Here is a 17191-nt window from a genome sequence, read left to right as displayed (position 1 = left end):
AGGGTGAAATCTTTGTGCCATAGAGATGGGCCTTCCAGATGTTGTGGGACTCCAACTCTCACTGTCCCTGACCACTTTCCCAAATGAGGGCTGGTGGAAGTTGAAATCCAACAGCATTGGAAGGGCTGCATGCTAACAGAAGCGGTATCACTGGAAGCTAGTCAACATCTGGCTCCTTGTCAACATCCTGCAAGCTCAGATGGCCTGGTGTTTATTGTGTGGAGTTTCTGTTTGCTGTATCTACTTGCACCATTCCCTTTTAGAATGTGAAGTGAAATGTATGGTACTACCTGGTTTTGGCCACAAATCTCATGAGCAGTGTGGATAGCACTCATTGTTTTGCACACACTTTCTGGGAGAGTTTGCTTCAAGAACTGTGGTCACATCTAGGAAAATGTGGAGCAAAATATTAATGCTCCACAGGCGTACTGTCTGGATGGCTCCATTCATTCTCCAGCTTGCAGTCATATAAGACAGTGGTCCCCAACCTTGGGCCTCCAGATGTTCTTAGACTACAACTCCCAGAAGCCCTCACCACCACCTCTGCTGGCCAGGATTTCTGGGAATTGAAGTCCAAGAACATCTGGAGGCCCAAGGTTGGGGAACACTGATATAAGACACCCTGTTCATGTCAATGGGGCTGCCACATGCATCAGAATGGTGATTATTCCCTTACACAAACTGCAGGAAAGAAGAGCCATATATATAATGGACTACTACACACACACACACACAAACAAACAGGATTCTATGTATAATGTTTAAGGTCTATACTGATGTTTTGTGCTTGTGGTTGCAACCAGTCTTGCTGGTCTCCTTAGACTGAAAGTGTGTATACATTTACTATATCCCCCGAGTAGTATCAAATGTTTGCTTATGTTTTCAAAGAAGTAGCTGTTTTTAGTCTGTCAGAAAATTTTGAAAAAACACCTTAAAGACTATTATATTACTGCATGATGTACACCTCTCTGTGCTTTAATATAGGGGCAATGAGTACCATTGTAAAGAGTGGTAAGGCTTTGGCTAGGCAAGAGAGCCCTTCCTCTTCTGCAGGGCTTGTTTGTCTGGAGGCCAGCTGGATGGCAACACAGTGGCAGTGGCAATGGCAGGTGGGTCTCTGAGAGCCAAGAAGACATCCGCCACTACTGCTGCTGCTGCCAAGCTGTGTTCCTTGGCCACCACTCTCCAGCTGCCTGCTGGACAAGCACGCCCTGAACAGAATGAAGGGAAACGGAGACACAGAAGCGTGACTCCGCAGGCAAAAACAACATGGCCCAGGGGGCCAGTGCTGGGAGGCTTCCCTGCTATTTTGGCAGTAACAGGCTAGCACTGTTTTTGCCTGAGAGGGACAGCCCAGGGTTCCAGTTTTGCCACATTAAAACATGCATATGATACTAGTGGTTTTGTTCTGGATTGCAGGTAACCTGTAGTAAAAAGCTTACTATAAGTCATCTCCAACATGCAGTTCCAGCCAGAGCGACTGTTTGTGAATCTACTTTTTGAGGCATTTCTTGGTTTTGTTTGATGCATTTGCTTAAGCATCCATAGAAATCTGGTTGTTAGGCTATACAATGATGATCCACTGACATGCCTGACTCCACTCTGTTATGATAAAGGCCCCTGATTCATTAAGGCAAGTGGGATACTACTGTCCTATCCCTGCCTCAGGCTATTCCTAGCCAGCCCATTCCTGCTTGTGTTCTTAGAAAAGGAGGAGGGTCAGGACCCTGCCCCTCCTGCTGAACTCCGCTCTTCACGATCCCTGTCCCCCCTCTTGGCTCCATCTCCTTTGGCTTCTGTTTCTTTGGTCCCACCAACCCAAAGAACACCAGATGCCACCCTTCAAGATCTGCTGTTGTCAGGTTGCCTTGAGCATAGGGAGTGCTCAAGGCAATGCAAAATCAGATCAGCTGATTTAGAAAGGAGAATTGTATGATTATGGTACCTAAGATTCATCACAGCTTCAATTTGAGATTCAGTTTTCAGAGAAAAGAAAAAAGTGGAGGATTTCTTCCTACCCCTTCTTTTTCTTACAATATATGCTTATGGGTAAAATCAGGAGGAGCATGTTTTGCTATGTGATTAACAAGATCTTTTTCTCTTTTTTCCTCTCCCCCCCCCCCCGCTTTCTGCTTTAGTTTGATTAACATGGGTTAAGAGAACACAAGGTCATGTTATATGTCCCAAATCCCATTAAAAATCCAATTGTCTCCCTTTGGTTAGGGAACAGTTAAACATGTTGAGAGGCTCTGCAAAAGAAGATTGCTTCTCTCCAATTACTATCTTCCAGAATACCATTGAAATAAATGATTACCACCCAATCCACAAACTAGAGCAGACAGTTGGATTTAAGCCAACTGAGTCTTACAGACAGAAATCAGCTTAAAGTGAAGTAGGCTCATATGTTCTCTTTGTCAGCAGTCATACTGCTTTACTAGTGGTGGCTATGTGAATACCTATTAACAACAGCAAAGCTTTATACCGTTCCACTTATTTTATACAGTTCCATTTATTTCCAATGTAGAAGTGTTAAAGATCAAACCTCAGTAAATATCTACCAGGAAAATTTGAGGCGACACTCATTCTCTAGAGCAGTGGAGAGATAAATCTAGAACCACTCTTTCAGAAGCAGTTGCGGTAGAAGTAGAAATAGTAATCAGTGAAAAATATCCCAGAATAGTGAGGGTCTGTTGAACAGTCTGCAAGGTCCTGTTGGGAGAGAAAAATCATTGCTGCTTAAGACCTTGTCTAATCAAAGCTTGGAAAAAAAATGTAACATTATTATTACAAAGTCCAAACAAAGAGAGTTTACAATGTATTCTCAAAGGCTTTCACGGCTGGGATCCGATGGTTGTTGTGGGTTTTCCGGGCTGTTTGGCTGTGTTCGTAAGCTTTTTCTTCCTAATGTTTCACCAGTCTCTGTGGTCGGCATCTTCAGAGAACCTCTGAAAATGCTGGCCACAGAGATTTGTGAAATGTTGGGAAGAAAAACATTAAGAACACGGCCAAACAGCCCGGAAAACCCATAACAACCAGAGTTTACAATATCTGAGCCTACTCCTAGCTAAGGTTTCATTGTATTCTTTTCCTTTTGAAACAAGACTTACTGGAGCAGCTACACGAAAATGGTATGCACTCTCATGCAACGAAGCAACTGGAAGGACCCAAAGGTGCTGAAATCCCTGTATAACAAATGAAAAAGATGATTGAGTAACCAAATGTTCATGGGGGCAGGGTCTATGTTCTCATTACACATGAAAGCTCCAGCCTGGAGCAAATTCTAAAACATGTGACCATAGCAGGCAAAAGATGTGTAAGAATACATTTCTTTCATTGCCCCCCTTTATGGATATTATCCTGTTACATCAAATATATACTGTATATAAAATTCAAAGCCCAGCTTCAGCTCCTAAACAGGCATCTTTCCACATATGAGACATTACTGAGTAAACAAGCTTACAGGCATCATGAGTTCGACAGAAAAAGTCACATGAAGCCTGTCCAGCTAATTTTAGAAAGGGATAATGGACACCGGAGCTTTGAAAAGTGAACAGCCATGCTGGCAGGGGGAAGTGAGGAGTATGGGAATTGCAATCCAAAAGGTAGCTTTCCCAAACTCTGGTTTTATTACAGGGCTGTTGTCTCTCTTTAAGTAGACAACTCCCATCCCTCTCCACTAGATGCCTGAAGCTAGGCTCGTATCAGCTCAGCTGACCCTGGACTATCTTGGCCAGTTAAGATTGCATTTCATGCTGTTCCTAGAACCTGACCTTTTGTGTTTCAAACAACATGACATGGCTGATCTTGTGACATGACTAAATTGAAGCTCCTTCTTCCCACACAGACTTAGTCCAACAGGAATTTAATTTACATTTGTGTGTGTGCATGTGCTTCCTTTCAGTTTAGTTTTTGTTTTCACCGACAGGCAAATGCAAATGGAACAACTGTACTCAAGGCAAGAAACTCTAATACCTGTGTGGTTTCAGGGAAGGATTCCTTCTTCTTAAGGAGCAGTGGGGGAAAGGAGCAAGAATTTCCAAATATGACGTTGCATTTAAAGATCATTAACGGCTCTGTCGTACTTCAAGAAACAAGGACAAGAAAATCTGTAAAGATCCTTCTGCTGCTTTAATGAAAAATAAGTTAGATGCTGAGAAACAAAAACTGTACAGCTGAAGCATTCACAAGGGAAAACGTAAGCAATAGGCACAAAAAATGTTAGCATCATTCATGGGACAGGATCTCACAGAAATGCTCTGCTAAAATCTACCAATTCCACTTACTTAGAGATTATCATTGAGGTATGGGAATGGCACTATGGAGGTATGGGGATATCAGCAACATCTGAATTGGCAGTGGCATGACAGAGTACAAATCTCCAGAGCTGAAACTAGTAATTTTGACCCCAGGGGCAAGCAGCACAGACTATGCCTCCAATCAACTTTATAATTCATGGTGTGAAAATGATACAAGAAGTAATCTTAGCACAGAACGCTTGCTAGCATCTCCCTTCCTCCACAAGGGATCAGCAGAACTATCAGACTTTTTTTTTTAAAAAAAAAGCAGAAATGTGTTTAAAATATACAAATATACTATCATGTGTGTAGCTGATTTTCTGTGTGTGGACCAAAGGCATAGTATACTGAGCCCTGAACAGACTTGCCTTCAGAGAGAGAGAGAGAGAGAGAGAAGGCCTGTCTATCCATAATATAGGTACACCTGCCATCTGTCTGGACACTGATGCCTCTTGCTCCTCCATGTCCAGACAGAGGCCTGGCCCACTGAGCCTTACCAAGATCTACCTTCCAACAGGGAAAGCCAGGTCTACCTATGATCTAGGTAGACCAGCCATCCCTCTGGATGCTGCTGTTTCCTGCTGCTCCTCCATGTCTAGGACAAAGGCCTGGTCTGTTCAGCCTTGGGTACACCTGATCTCCAATGGGAAAGGCTTGATCTACCAAGCTCTGCATAGACCTGTCCTCTGATGCCTCAGACGAGCATGGTATACTGCCCATCTTTCCTCTGTCCCAACACCCCTCCATCTGCCTGAAAGGCCTGGTCTAAGGCCATCTTGTCCTATGGCAGAAGACCATTAACCAGGCCAATCCTGAAGCCTAGTTATGGATGCTTTCATTCTGAGCAGCTAGGGAAAGTGCACACCCTCTAAATTTGGTAGACATGTCTGGAAAGCAAGACTGGGAACTTTGATCCTTTAGTTGTTTCAGCCTCCAGCTACCATCATCCCATCTAGTAGGGCCGATTATAAAGGTATACAGAAGGCGTAGCCCAGAGTATTGGGGGAGCACAAGTTTCTCCATTCTCAAACTTGGCTATTCAAGCAGGCCTTCCCTTCAATCAATTAAGTCTTTCTTATTTGTCTTCTTTAATTCTTGCCATCTTGGGACTCTTTGCTTTAAATTAACTGTTAAAATCGTAAATTTATATTACATTTTATATTATTTTGTTTTTAATGTAAAACTGTATATTTTAAATCGTTTTTATCTTTTAAGTTGTGAGCTGCCCAGAGTAGACTATGTCTAGATGGGCGGCATATAAATGCAATAAATAAATAAATAAATAAATAAATAAATAAATAAATAAATAAATAAATCAATCAATCAATCAATCAATCAATCAATCTAAAGCCTAGCAGAAAAGGGCTGCAATTTCATATGACCATAGACCCAAGAAACTATCTAGGGAGATAATAAAGAGGTCGATTAAATCTCTGTATTGGGCAATTACATGCAATACCTTTTGGGGAGACTTATATAGAGTAAGTTCAATTGACCATTGTGACGTGAAAGAGGAACGTCACAACTACTACTAATTTTACTAATATTACTATTGATACTATTTACTATCATGATCATCAATTTTTGATGGGATTTTTATCCTGATATTATTCAATTATGTGTTGCAAATCTCCTTGAGTGTGTGAAAACACAGGCATACACTAAATAAATAACTGTGAATAACTAGAACTTTCACACTTATGTATAAGAGCAAATACTCTGTGAAAATAGATTGTCTGTAGCCAAGTCTGTCCATGTACTTACTTGATTTCCAGTGAAATTTTCACCTTGAGTGGTGTGAATTTGTTGAGGGGAACAATGTAACTATAATTTCCAGATCTAAAAGAATAAATAGTAGAGAAAAATCATGTCTGATTGAAAGACTAGACAACCATCAGTAGAAGTGAAAACCTTGTGTGAAGTTCGGGGAAATTTCTCTGGCACAATAGCAAGTCAGCCAGCTATTTGAAAGGGGAACAGTGATCAGTAATCAACCCAAGATGCTCAGCTATTTGAACAGCATAAGTGATGAACCCTAATTTGGCCATAGGAAGCTGGTCTGAGTAGAGCAAGCAAGTCTGCTATTTCAATGGTGAAACACCACTTGGCCATAGTATTTTTTCCATGCAAATATTCAAACTGTGTTACTGCATAAGACAAAGGAAGGATAAGTAAACCATTTTACTCACCTGCACTGCGGGGTTTTTTGACAGTAGCGATGGTCTATTTTCTGCTGTGTCTCAAAGATCTGCATAGAGCTGATTCTTGTATCAATCCCTAAAACCAAAAAGAACCACTATCAGCACCTCTGGATTAGTTCACCAACAGACATGCTTTACTTAAGTGACATTTCTTTTGTCGTTTAGTCGTATCCGACTCTTCATGACCCCATGGACCAGAGCATGCCAGGCCCTCCTGTCTTCCACTGCCTCCCGGAGTTGTGTCAAATTCACGTTGGTCGCTTCAATGACACTGTCCAGCCATCTCACTCTCTGTCGTCCCCTTCTCCTCTTGCCTTCACACTTTCCTAACATCAGGGTCTTTTCCAGGGAGTCTTGTCTTCTCATGAGATGGCCAAAGTACTGGAGCCTCAGTTTCAGGATCTGTCCTTCCAGTGAGCACTCAGGTTTGATTTCCTTTAGAATGAATAGGTTTGTTCTCCTTGCAGTCCAGGGGACTCTCAGGAGACACTTCTTTAAAAGTATGTAGAAAAAAACCTACTAATGATACAGTTGGTTTTATATGATACATCTATAGCACAATATTGGGACATGGTGTTTTTTGAACAGGTGGTTCCAGAGTGTCATCCTGTAATTGCTGATTAGTGGTTGATGGCATCAGCATATCATCTTTTTTTTTTTCATAAAGGTACGTTTCTGAGCTATGTTCAACAATTTGGGAGGAGAAAGCTGTATGTAGGCACATGCACACAAAACTGATGTAGTAGTAGTAGTACTTTATTACGGTCTATGACCAGTAAAACCAAAACAGTATAAAATAGACACATACAGTTATTGTTTCAGGCAGGATAATAAATTTCAATTAAAACATGATAAAACATGATAAAACAACCCCTTCTTTCCAATTAATAATATCATATATCCTTAATATTGGTAAAACCTCTGGCAGTGTTATATTAAAAACATATAATCAATCTAAAATGACCTACCCAAACATCTGTTTACGAACAACACAAAAGTGATGTTGTGCAAGAAGTGCACTATTTTCTAAAGTATCCATTACATGGCTGGTTGTGCAACCAGTCACACAGTCAGCTGCACAACAGATGCATCACCAAATAGAATACCTGTCTGCACAACGCTGTGCATATTTGTTAAATCGCAACAGAATATTGATCTATGTGTTTCATGTAGTATGTAGCTTGATCCTGAAGAATTTTTTTAAAAAAAACAGTCTAAAATACTGTAGCTGTCCATTTCCAGTAGCACCAGGGCCCAAAAATGAAGAGGATCGCATTGGGATTTTCACAGCATTGTGTACCTGACCAATCAGACATCAAATTATGCCTGTATTTATCTTCTAGTGATCTACCACAAAACAAAGCATCCTGGAATGCAAGAGAAGTGAAGAAAAGGGCATACTAGGACAGACAGACATCCTTCTCAACTGAAAAGAACATTGTTTGTAAAACAAATGAGGAGTATCATCTAATAAGTCTTTACACAGATGTCAGCTCCTCAGCCTTAAATGTGTATCCTACTCCTTCAAAAGCAGGAGTGCATAGCTGGGATAGCTCTCTGACGTCCCCACATCAGAGGCAGAACACACATTTAAATTAAACCGTATTGTGTTATGATGAAAAGGTGTTCAGGTACAAAGCTACAGGAAGCAGACAGGGTCAGGGGATAGAAATAGGAAGGTAAATGTATCTGCATGGGATGCAAAGCAGAAGAGATACTTGGCAATCCATCTGAGCAAAAAGAGACCCCTTCAGGTAACAGCTCTTCCCTCTCTTGCTGTCAACAGGAGGTAGAAGAAAAGCAAACTGCAGCAAAGAAAGTGGTGAGTGAGTAATTATTTGCAAATCAGGTTAAGCAAATACATCTCCTTTAAATTATGGCCATAAGAATGTTATAACAGGTCCCACAGAAACTTAGAGAGGCACCAGCCATCCTAGCAGTACATTGCACATGCAATTTCCTTAAACAGGTACAGCCCATAAAGTTAGTTTTCGAAGGCAAGAAGAGAGATAATCTTACAATCATTTCCAAGATCCGGCTTCTCAATCCACTTTTGTTCCAATGGATCTTTGCTTTCATTTCCTGAGGGGAGAAAAGGAATTCATCACCTTCCTGAGAGCCTTTCAAAACTGAGACAATACACAGTGGTGCCTTGACTTATGAACATCTTGACATACGACCATTTTGAGTTACGACCAAAATTTTGCTTTGATTTGTGGCTGGAGTTTCGAGTTACAACCAGAAAAAGGCAGGGGGAAAAGGCGAGGAATTCAATTTGCTAACCGTTGGTGGCAAAATGACTGCTTCTTTGTAGCTCTTTCGCCCCAATGGTTAGAGAGTGTGTTATCGGAGAAGGCTTTGGACTGCCTGGTAAGGTGCTGCTTTCTACTTTTTAAAAAATGTTCTGGGTGGGTTTTGCAGCGTGGTTTTGGGCTGGGTGGTGGGATTATGTTTCTATGCTGTGATGGGTCTTGCAGGGTTTGTTTGTTTTTTTGGTTTGTTTTTCCCCCATTTCCGATGGGTCTTGCAGGGTTTGTTTTCTTTTTATTGGTCCCCCCCCCATTTCTGATGGGTCTTGCAGTGCTTGTTTGCTTTTGGGTCCCCTCCCCATTTCCGATGGGTCTTGTGGGGTTTGTTTTTTGTTGTTGGGGTTTGTTTGTTTGTTGCATTTTCGAAGGGTCTTGCACGGTTTGTTTGCTTTTCTTCCCCCCCTCCCCCTTTGGCCAGAATGGATTAATCGCATTTCCGATGGGTCTTGCAGTGTTGTTGTTGGGTGTATTATCATCATCTTCTTCTTCTTCTTCTTTGACCGGAATGGATTAATTGCATTTCAATGCGTTCCCTATGGGAAATGGTGTTCCGACTTACAACCATTTTGAGTTGTGACTGGAGTTCCAGAACCAATTAAGTTCATAAGTCAAGGCACGACTGTGTATATATATAAAGCCTTATATGACTTCTCTTGAATACCGGCCAAGGATCAGTCTGAAGGATATATAAATATTCCAAAAAGGGGGTTATTAAGAGAGGCAGGGGCTAGACAATGCCATTTGGGGTTTTTTTTAAAGGGTCTGGATTAGACCTTGGACAAAGTTTTTTTCGGACCATTCTCTTTGGAGAAGAAAGGAGGCACAGGGGATAGAATCACGCTAGGAGAGAGCCATATTGGCCATCTAGTTCTTTGCGAGAAATCCAAAACAGAGCTTGAAAAGAGTCTTTGTAGGACAATGTCTGCCAGAATCCCCCAGTCAGTATGACCAGGGGCCCTGCTAACTTGGGGAATTCTGAGAGACATGGTCTAAACATATAAGTTGTCCAAAGTTTGATCCAGACCTTCAAAACCTCTGACTAGAGATGGCCACGAATCAAAAAACAGATCACCAATTCATGCAAAAATTGCTAATTCATTGGTTCATATTCATATGAATCAATGCCCCCAACAAATACAAATCAATGAATTTTTATTCATTGATTCATTTGACTATAAAACAGCCCCCCAGGCACCTGGAGACACCAAAACTGCAGGGAGGCTTCCTCTGACACCCCTCTACAATCCCTCCAAGTCTGGTGAAGATTGGGTTTTCCCAAACCAGCTGCTAAAGGACACTTTTCTAGAGGGACCCACTTTGTAGATGAATAACTTGGATGTCTGACAACCAGTCTTTATGGTGCCCTTCTTTCTGCCTCTGTTTCCAGGTGTCTCACTCTGCTAGGGCTAATGCTGAATCAGAATCTAACCCTCAGTATGCACCCACAGAGAAGTATTTTGCATGAATCTCCCCAACACATTACCTTTATTCTTCTTAATACAACAACTTGAAAAGCTTCCCTCTAAAATACTGTAAATCCTTACTTAGTAGTCTTTGTGCGCAGGCCAGACAAACCACAAATATTGAATTAAGTTCTCCCATCTTAGAATAACAAAGAGCCTTGTGACACCTCCCTATCTAGCAAATTTATTATGGCACAAGCATTTGTGAATTACAGCCCACTTTATCAAATGCAATGGGCTGTAGCCCATTAAAACCTAGGCCATAATAAATCTGTTACTCTTTCAGGTGTCACTAGATTCTGTTGAGTTTCCTGCAGCAGCTTCAGCATAACTATCCTGTTCTCTAGGACTTCTCCAACTGTGGGCCATTTATACATTCATTTTTTTAAAAAAAGCTGACATTTCCCTGTACACGGTCATCCTTGGATAAGTAGAAGAACACAACAGCAGGGTGGAATGTTCCTTCAGAAACAGTTTTCACAGTCCAACTGCTAAGTGTTTTCATCCTTCCCTTGAGTAGCAGCCGAGTCCTATCTATTCCTGATTCAACTTACTCTGTTCTTCCACATTCACCTTCGGATCTCTCAGATATTTTGTTATTATTTGATTAATTGGACAGCAGTAGGTTCTGGGACAAGGCAAAATGTCACAGAAATCCACTTCAGGAATGGTATCAACTGGTTTCAGGTTTGAAGATGCTCTGTTGTATGTGGTCCCTACAAAGCGGGAAATGGATTTTAGCAACATGGATTTCACCAACACTAGTAACCACTCATGTTGAACAAAACCAAACACTAGCTGAAATCCTGTTGCTTAGCATAGTCAGTTGCAACTAGAGCAGGCCCATTGAATCAGTAGGGATTTGATGAGTCAGTTCCTTCATAACTCCCATTGATTCAAATGGATCTACTCTAGTTGTGATTTATTTTAACACCATAAATCACAGTTAGGGAAGACCTATTTGAATCAATGGTATTTATGGAGGCTTCAGGTGCTTGCAGACAGAGTGTATCCAGAATCACAATGTGGTTTTCGAGCTAATAGATCCACCACCGACATGATATTTTCCCTCAGACAGTTGCAGGAGAAATGCAGGGAACAACAACAGCCACTCTTTGTGGCGTTCATAGTTCTCACAAAGGCCGTTGACTTGGTTAGCAGGGACGGACTTTTTAAAATACTTCCCAAGATTGGATGTCCACCTCAACTCCTTAATATCATCAGGTCCTTTCATGAGGAAATGAAGGGCACTGTAGTTCTTGATGGCTCAACATCAGATCCCTTTGACATCCGAAGCGGAGTAAAACAAGGCTGTGTCCTTGCGCCGACCCTGTTTGGGATCTTCTTTGCTGTCATGCTGAAGCAGGCCTTTGGAACTGCAACAGAAGGTGTCTATCTCCGGACTAGATCAGATGGAAAGCTCTTTAATCTCACTAGATTGAGAGCGAAGACCAAGTACAAATGAAATGCATGCGGGACTTCCTCTTTGCTGATGATGCAGCCATTGTTGCCCACTCTGCTGAAGACCTCCAACAACTCATAAATCATTTTAGCAAGGTCTGCCAAGACTTTGGACTAACTATCAGCCTGAAGAAAACACAAGTCATGTGCCAGGGCGTAGACTCACCTCCCTCTATTACTATCTCCATGCAAGAACTGGAGGTTGTTCATGAATTTGTGTACCTTGGCTCAACAATCTCTGACACTCTCTCCCTAGATGTCGAGCTGGATAAACGCATTGGGAAAGCAGCTACCATATTCTCTAGACTCACAAAGAGAGTATGGCTTAATAAGAAGTTGACGGCATACACCAAAATCCAGGTCTATAGAGCCTGTGTCCTGAGCACACTCCTATACTGCAGCAAGTCCTGGACCCTTTGTGCACGGCAGGAGAGGAAGCTGAACACCTTCCATATGCGTTGTCTCCGACGCATTTTTGGTATCACCTGGCATGACAAAGTTCCAAACAGAGTAGTCCTAGAACGAGCTGGAATTTTCAGCATGTATACAATATTGAAACAGCGCCGTCTACGTTGGCTTGGGCACGTCGTGAGAATGGCTGATGGTCGGATTCCAAAAGATCTCCTGTATGGAGAATTAGTGCAGAGAAGCCGCCCCTGAGGGAGACCACAACTGCGTTACAAGGACATCTGCAAGCGGGATCTGAAGGCCTTAGGAATGGACCTCAACAGATGGGAAACCTTGACGTCTGAGCGTTCAGCATGGAGGCAGGCGGTGCATCATGGCCTCTCTCAGTTTGAACAGACACTTGTACAGCAGACTGAGGCAAAGAGGCAGTCCCGAAACAATCAAAACCAGGGAGCTGGACAGGGGACAGATTGGATTTGTCTCCAGTGTGGAAGGGATTGTCACTCTCGAATTGGCCTTCTCAGCCACACAAGACACTGTTCCAAGACCTCCATACAGAGCACGATACCATAGTCTCTCGAGACTGAAGGATGCCTACAATTTATGGAGGAGTTGACTCACTAAATCCCCACTGATTCAGTGGGCCTGCTCTAATGCAACTTACCATGCTGAGCAACAGGATTTCAGCCACTGTATCATGATATTCTAATTCTACAGCCTTAATAGATTGCACAGATTATTCATCTTTGTACAGATTTCCTTGTTTTAAATAGTTAATCTATTCTGTCTCCACTCTCTGCTCTACAGGAGGAGCAGCACAAACCCAGGTAAGTGGAATCTCTTTCCCATACCTCTAGCCACATTTAGCTATACTGCCCATATATTTCAAAGTCTTCAGCCAAAAAAAAAAAAACTGGAAACCTGGATCTACGAATATTTTTATTTGTTTTTAATTTAAGATTCCAGAGATTAAAAAACTGCACTTCAGTTAACAGAATCTATGTCTGCATAGTACAATTTCAGATTTATCAGCTCTATCTACCTATTTGTCTGTCTAAGCTCTACTGACTTTTCAGCTTCAGTTAATAGATTACGGAACATTACCTGTCAGCATGGTGGATGGAGAGATTGTTATTGGATTTGTCGGAATGCTGGGAAAAGGTGATAAAATAATATTAGTGAATAGAACCATGCAGGTCATACTCCAGACTAACAGCAACACAGATGCAGATGCCAAGTCAAGAGTCCCATGTTGCACCAAAGGCACATGAAAAACTGGCTGCTGCATAAATTAAATTTATTCCCCTTTGAAGGCATGCCAGTCCTTTTAACACTTGCCATGTTCCAACCGTACCATAATTGCTTGTACACTTTTAATATGCAGCTGCCTGCCCAAGGCATTCCAAAGAAAAGGAACAAAATCCCGAAGGAGTAACAAATTAGTGACTTGCCTGTGTTCAGAATGGACAGTATCCTGTTCCGGCAGGCTCAGAACATAAAGGGTGGATATCGTCACAACACTGTAATGAGACGTCAGTTTCATAGTTTGAGATCTAGACAATCATACATTAGGAGATTATAAAAGAAAGTAATAGGGCCATTTGTAGAGATGGGTACAAATCAGTGGTTTGGCAGCTTGGTGCGATTTGTTTATCAGCTGAACAGGTGATCCATGTGGTTCAGCACCCCGCCTCCTCTGGTGGGCGCCCACGTGGATGCAGAGCCTGAGGCACTGCATCCAATTGGGCACCTGCCAGAGGGGGCGGGGCACCGAACCCCAGATCAGCTGATTGGCTGGTAAACAAACCCTGCCAAACCTCTGGTTCACACCCATCTCTAGTCATTTGGCTAAACTGATCTTTCTAGTTGTCTATAAATTTGCGGTTTTAGAACAATAGCTTCCAGGATTCTGGGAGCTGTAGTCCAAAAATACAAAGCTGACTCTTTTTTTTCTTTTTAATTACTGACAAATTGAGAAGAGTCACATTTTAAAGGAATTGCAATTTTTCTTCATATCAGTGATAATCAAATTTGGTTGAAGTTCCAAAACCAGAGAAGCCAAGGTGTGTATTCAGGTCACCTCATATACTGATATGCTTTTCTTACCAGAGTGCCATCAATGCAACCAAAGCAATTATAGTTATTTGGAAAATCCTATGGCTGGACCATGACTGTTTTTTCACTGGAAAACCCACCTAAAGAGGAAGGAACAAAAATTCAGTATTTTAAAACTTCATTTTCTGAATAGTACATGCAGGCTGAAAGATTCTGGAACTTGTAGTCCAAAAACATATATATATGGTTTTCAAACTCTGGGCTGGCTCAGTCCAGATCTACCAACATGAAACATGGGTGGTGCATCTTGAGTACCATGTATATTACTTTTATGGAAACGTATGAAACACACAACTGTCCAGAGAACTGTAGCCTAATGAAACAAAATCCTCCGGATTTTGTTGGGAGTGCAGCTTCTTTCAGCTGTATCAGCATAGCCAATAGTGAAGGACAATGCCAGTTGTAGTTCAAGGACATCTAAAGGTTCACACACTCCTTGTCCCTGTGACATTATACCTTGGCTAACTCCAGCAAAGTACAGACTAAATCTAGGAGTGGATGAACAGCATTCTCAAAAACTGGAGTAAGCAGCTGGCACTGGACGAGACATAGGCAAGCACACAGCCACTGGTGGAAAGAAACTACACCAGCAACGGAAAGATGTCCAGGCCAGAGGACTGGTTATTCCTATTTAAAATCACCACCATATCCTCTGCTTCATTTCTCCCTCTCTTTAATTCAGATTGCAATGTAAAATACACTGACAAAACGGGCTTATTATTCCTATAATCTTTCTACCTAAGCCTCAAAAACCATTTCTGAATTTACATTCATGATTTTCCTTACCTTGCTGGGTCTTATGGAACTTGATCTTACTGATGGTAAAAAAGTATTCGCTTGGCTATTTTTCCTGGAACAGATATATTTTAAAAAGAATTACCGTACTTTCATATTTGCAAAGGCTTTCCCATGGCCCCACAACAACCAATTACTTTCATAATTCAGCAGTGCAGCACAGTAAGTGACAAATGAAAAAGGAGAATGTTGGGTCAAACCCTGGGTCCTCTGGGGTTTCCTCAGATAAAATTGTTCAGGAAATAGACTTGCAAATTAAGCCTAGGTTTACCTTCTGGTACCACACTCTATGACAAATCAGAAAGCAAAATACTGTAAATACTACATCCATAGTTGGTGAAAATCTTGTGCTAAGCATCTTTCAACACTTGAGAAAGAACCTTTTCCAAAAATGTGCTGAGTAGACTCTTAGAGAGGGAAATACAAAGGCTGGTGTTTCACAAAGTATAATTTTCAATAAAAGAATTCCATGATGAACTTGCTCAAGTGAATATTCTTTTAAAATGGCTTAAATGTATGAATTTCTTCTTTAAAGGCTCCAGTGGATGCTTGGAGCACATTTTTCACTTGAAAATTATATATGACTAAATTTTTTGGCATAACAAGGGATCTCCAGAAATTATTAGTATTCAGGTGTCATTTCAATCATGGAGATACTTCTATGAAGTTGCAATGACACTCTTCTAAGTAATAGAACAGTCCTGTTATTTATTATAACATTTTAAAGAAGCCTTCAAAAAGAGATAAGGAGAACAATGATTCAAATCTACCTCTAAATATTCAGGTTGTTATTAAATAACATCGGAACCCCTGAGATCACAGAGGCTCCATTTTTACTATATATGAGTTGGAGGGTTGCGGGATCTGTGTTTAAAAAAAAAGAAAAGTGCTCTTAGAAATAAAATAAAAATACAGCATCTTTCCCATCTTCTGGTCAAACCATTTGCTCCAAAGAAGAAATGTCAATACAGTACCTTACTGAGGTCTTTTCGCTAGTTGTTGTTGATTTCAAGCTATTTATCCGCTTCAGTCTGGCTTGTTTTTTGTTCCACGCTTCCAGCTCTTCTATCCTCACTTCAAGATTGTTGGTTAATTTGCAGAGTTGCTTAACAGCACCCACGTTCTCCATAAAAATTTGGTCCTAGGAAATCACAAAAGAGCCTGTCCGTGACTAGGTGAAAAACAGCCTGGATCTTGATGTGAGTTTAAACTGAAGTGTTACAGCTGAAGTGAGTTCAATAGTTTCTAGAAAACTTGCAAACATGACTTCTTCAAAGCAGAGCTTAGAGGTTACTCAGAAATAATATGGTTATGTATAACTGCATACTTGGGGGTGGCCACTAATAGGACTGTTAGTTACTTTCCAGGTATGGAGCAGATTTCCAGGTATGTTGCTTTCAAAAGTTACTTTTTCAAGGCACTTTGAGGAATTCCCAAAGGCATTCCGACAGCAATTGTTCAGGTTTTATGCCACTCTCATATCAGACTTAAGTGTCAAAAAAGTATTCTTTGGGTTTGTCTTCTATATTTTTATCAATATTTCCAAAGTACAATACTATAATCTTTTTTGTTTCTGGTCTGTTGACACCAGTAGTAATGTACAGCACAATGCTCATACAACTGGAGCACCAATAATGAATATGCCACCTTTTAACATGTAATATCCTGACCTCTGCTTCAGGCTACAAAATCCCAAACAAACTGAGGGAACTATAGTGAGAAATTATAATTTCTTCAAGCTCTGAGTTTGTAACCATCCTCAGGTGATATCTGGAATTAATGGTTTTGGTTTCCTCAAAACTGCAAATCCCACTCCCTTCTTAATAAATCACCACAAGCTGCTTTTGAGACTCTTGTCTGATTCAAAAGCATTTCTCCACACAGCAAAGGGAACAGAAGCACAAAGCTTATCTGGATATATGAAGCAGTTGCACGGATCCTTGAATACTGGCATTGATATTCAGATCCACTTTGAAGAGAGCTTGAGTGTATGCAGTACCAACCCAAATTAATGCAAAATAAAGAGAAGGCTATTTGGGGGCCATTTAAACCCCCCACTGAACTGCTGGATCAGGTATTGTATCTATAACGGTAGATAGAAAAATATATAAATACATTTCTAATACATTAGCAGGAAGTGCTTA

At 41.2% G+C, this 17191-nt stretch overlaps 1 protein-coding gene across 1 annotated transcript in view; it reads right to left on the bottom strand.

Annotated features, from left to right (window-relative positions):
- Nucleotides 1–2146: 2146 nt before the first annotated feature.
- MYRFL (myelin regulatory factor like) overlaps nucleotides 2147–17191 on the bottom strand; it is a 55775-nt gene continuing 40730 nt past the window's right edge. Inside the window, exons 14-25 of the mRNA XM_020786080.3 lie at nucleotides 16022–16188; nucleotides 15039–15102; nucleotides 14244–14332; nucleotides 13589–13657; nucleotides 13242–13288; nucleotides 10823–10984; nucleotides 8516–8578; nucleotides 6485–6572; nucleotides 6060–6134; nucleotides 3973–4081; nucleotides 3108–3182; nucleotides 2147–2709 (exon numbers count right to left, since the gene is read on the bottom strand). Coding sequence (XP_020641739.3) covers nucleotides 2623–2709; nucleotides 3108–3182; nucleotides 3973–4081; nucleotides 6060–6134; nucleotides 6485–6572; nucleotides 8516–8578; nucleotides 10823–10984; nucleotides 13242–13288; nucleotides 13589–13657; nucleotides 14244–14332; nucleotides 15039–15102; nucleotides 16022–16188 — 1095 coding nt within the window. The 3' untranslated portion in view covers nucleotides 2147–2622. The remainder of the gene's footprint in view (nucleotides 2710–3107; nucleotides 3183–3972; nucleotides 4082–6059; nucleotides 6135–6484; nucleotides 6573–8515; nucleotides 8579–10822; nucleotides 10985–13241; nucleotides 13289–13588; nucleotides 13658–14243; nucleotides 14333–15038; nucleotides 15103–16021; nucleotides 16189–17191) is intronic.

The sequence above is a fragment of the Pogona vitticeps genome, chromosome 5 (assembly GCF_051106095.1).
Source record: "Pogona vitticeps strain Pit_001003342236 chromosome 5, PviZW2.1, whole genome shotgun sequence".
Classification (NCBI taxonomy): Eukaryota; Metazoa; Chordata; class Lepidosauria; order Squamata; family Agamidae; genus Pogona; species Pogona vitticeps.
Note: the sequence above shows the minus strand (reverse complement) of the source record. Positions and strands in the feature narration are given on the sequence as shown.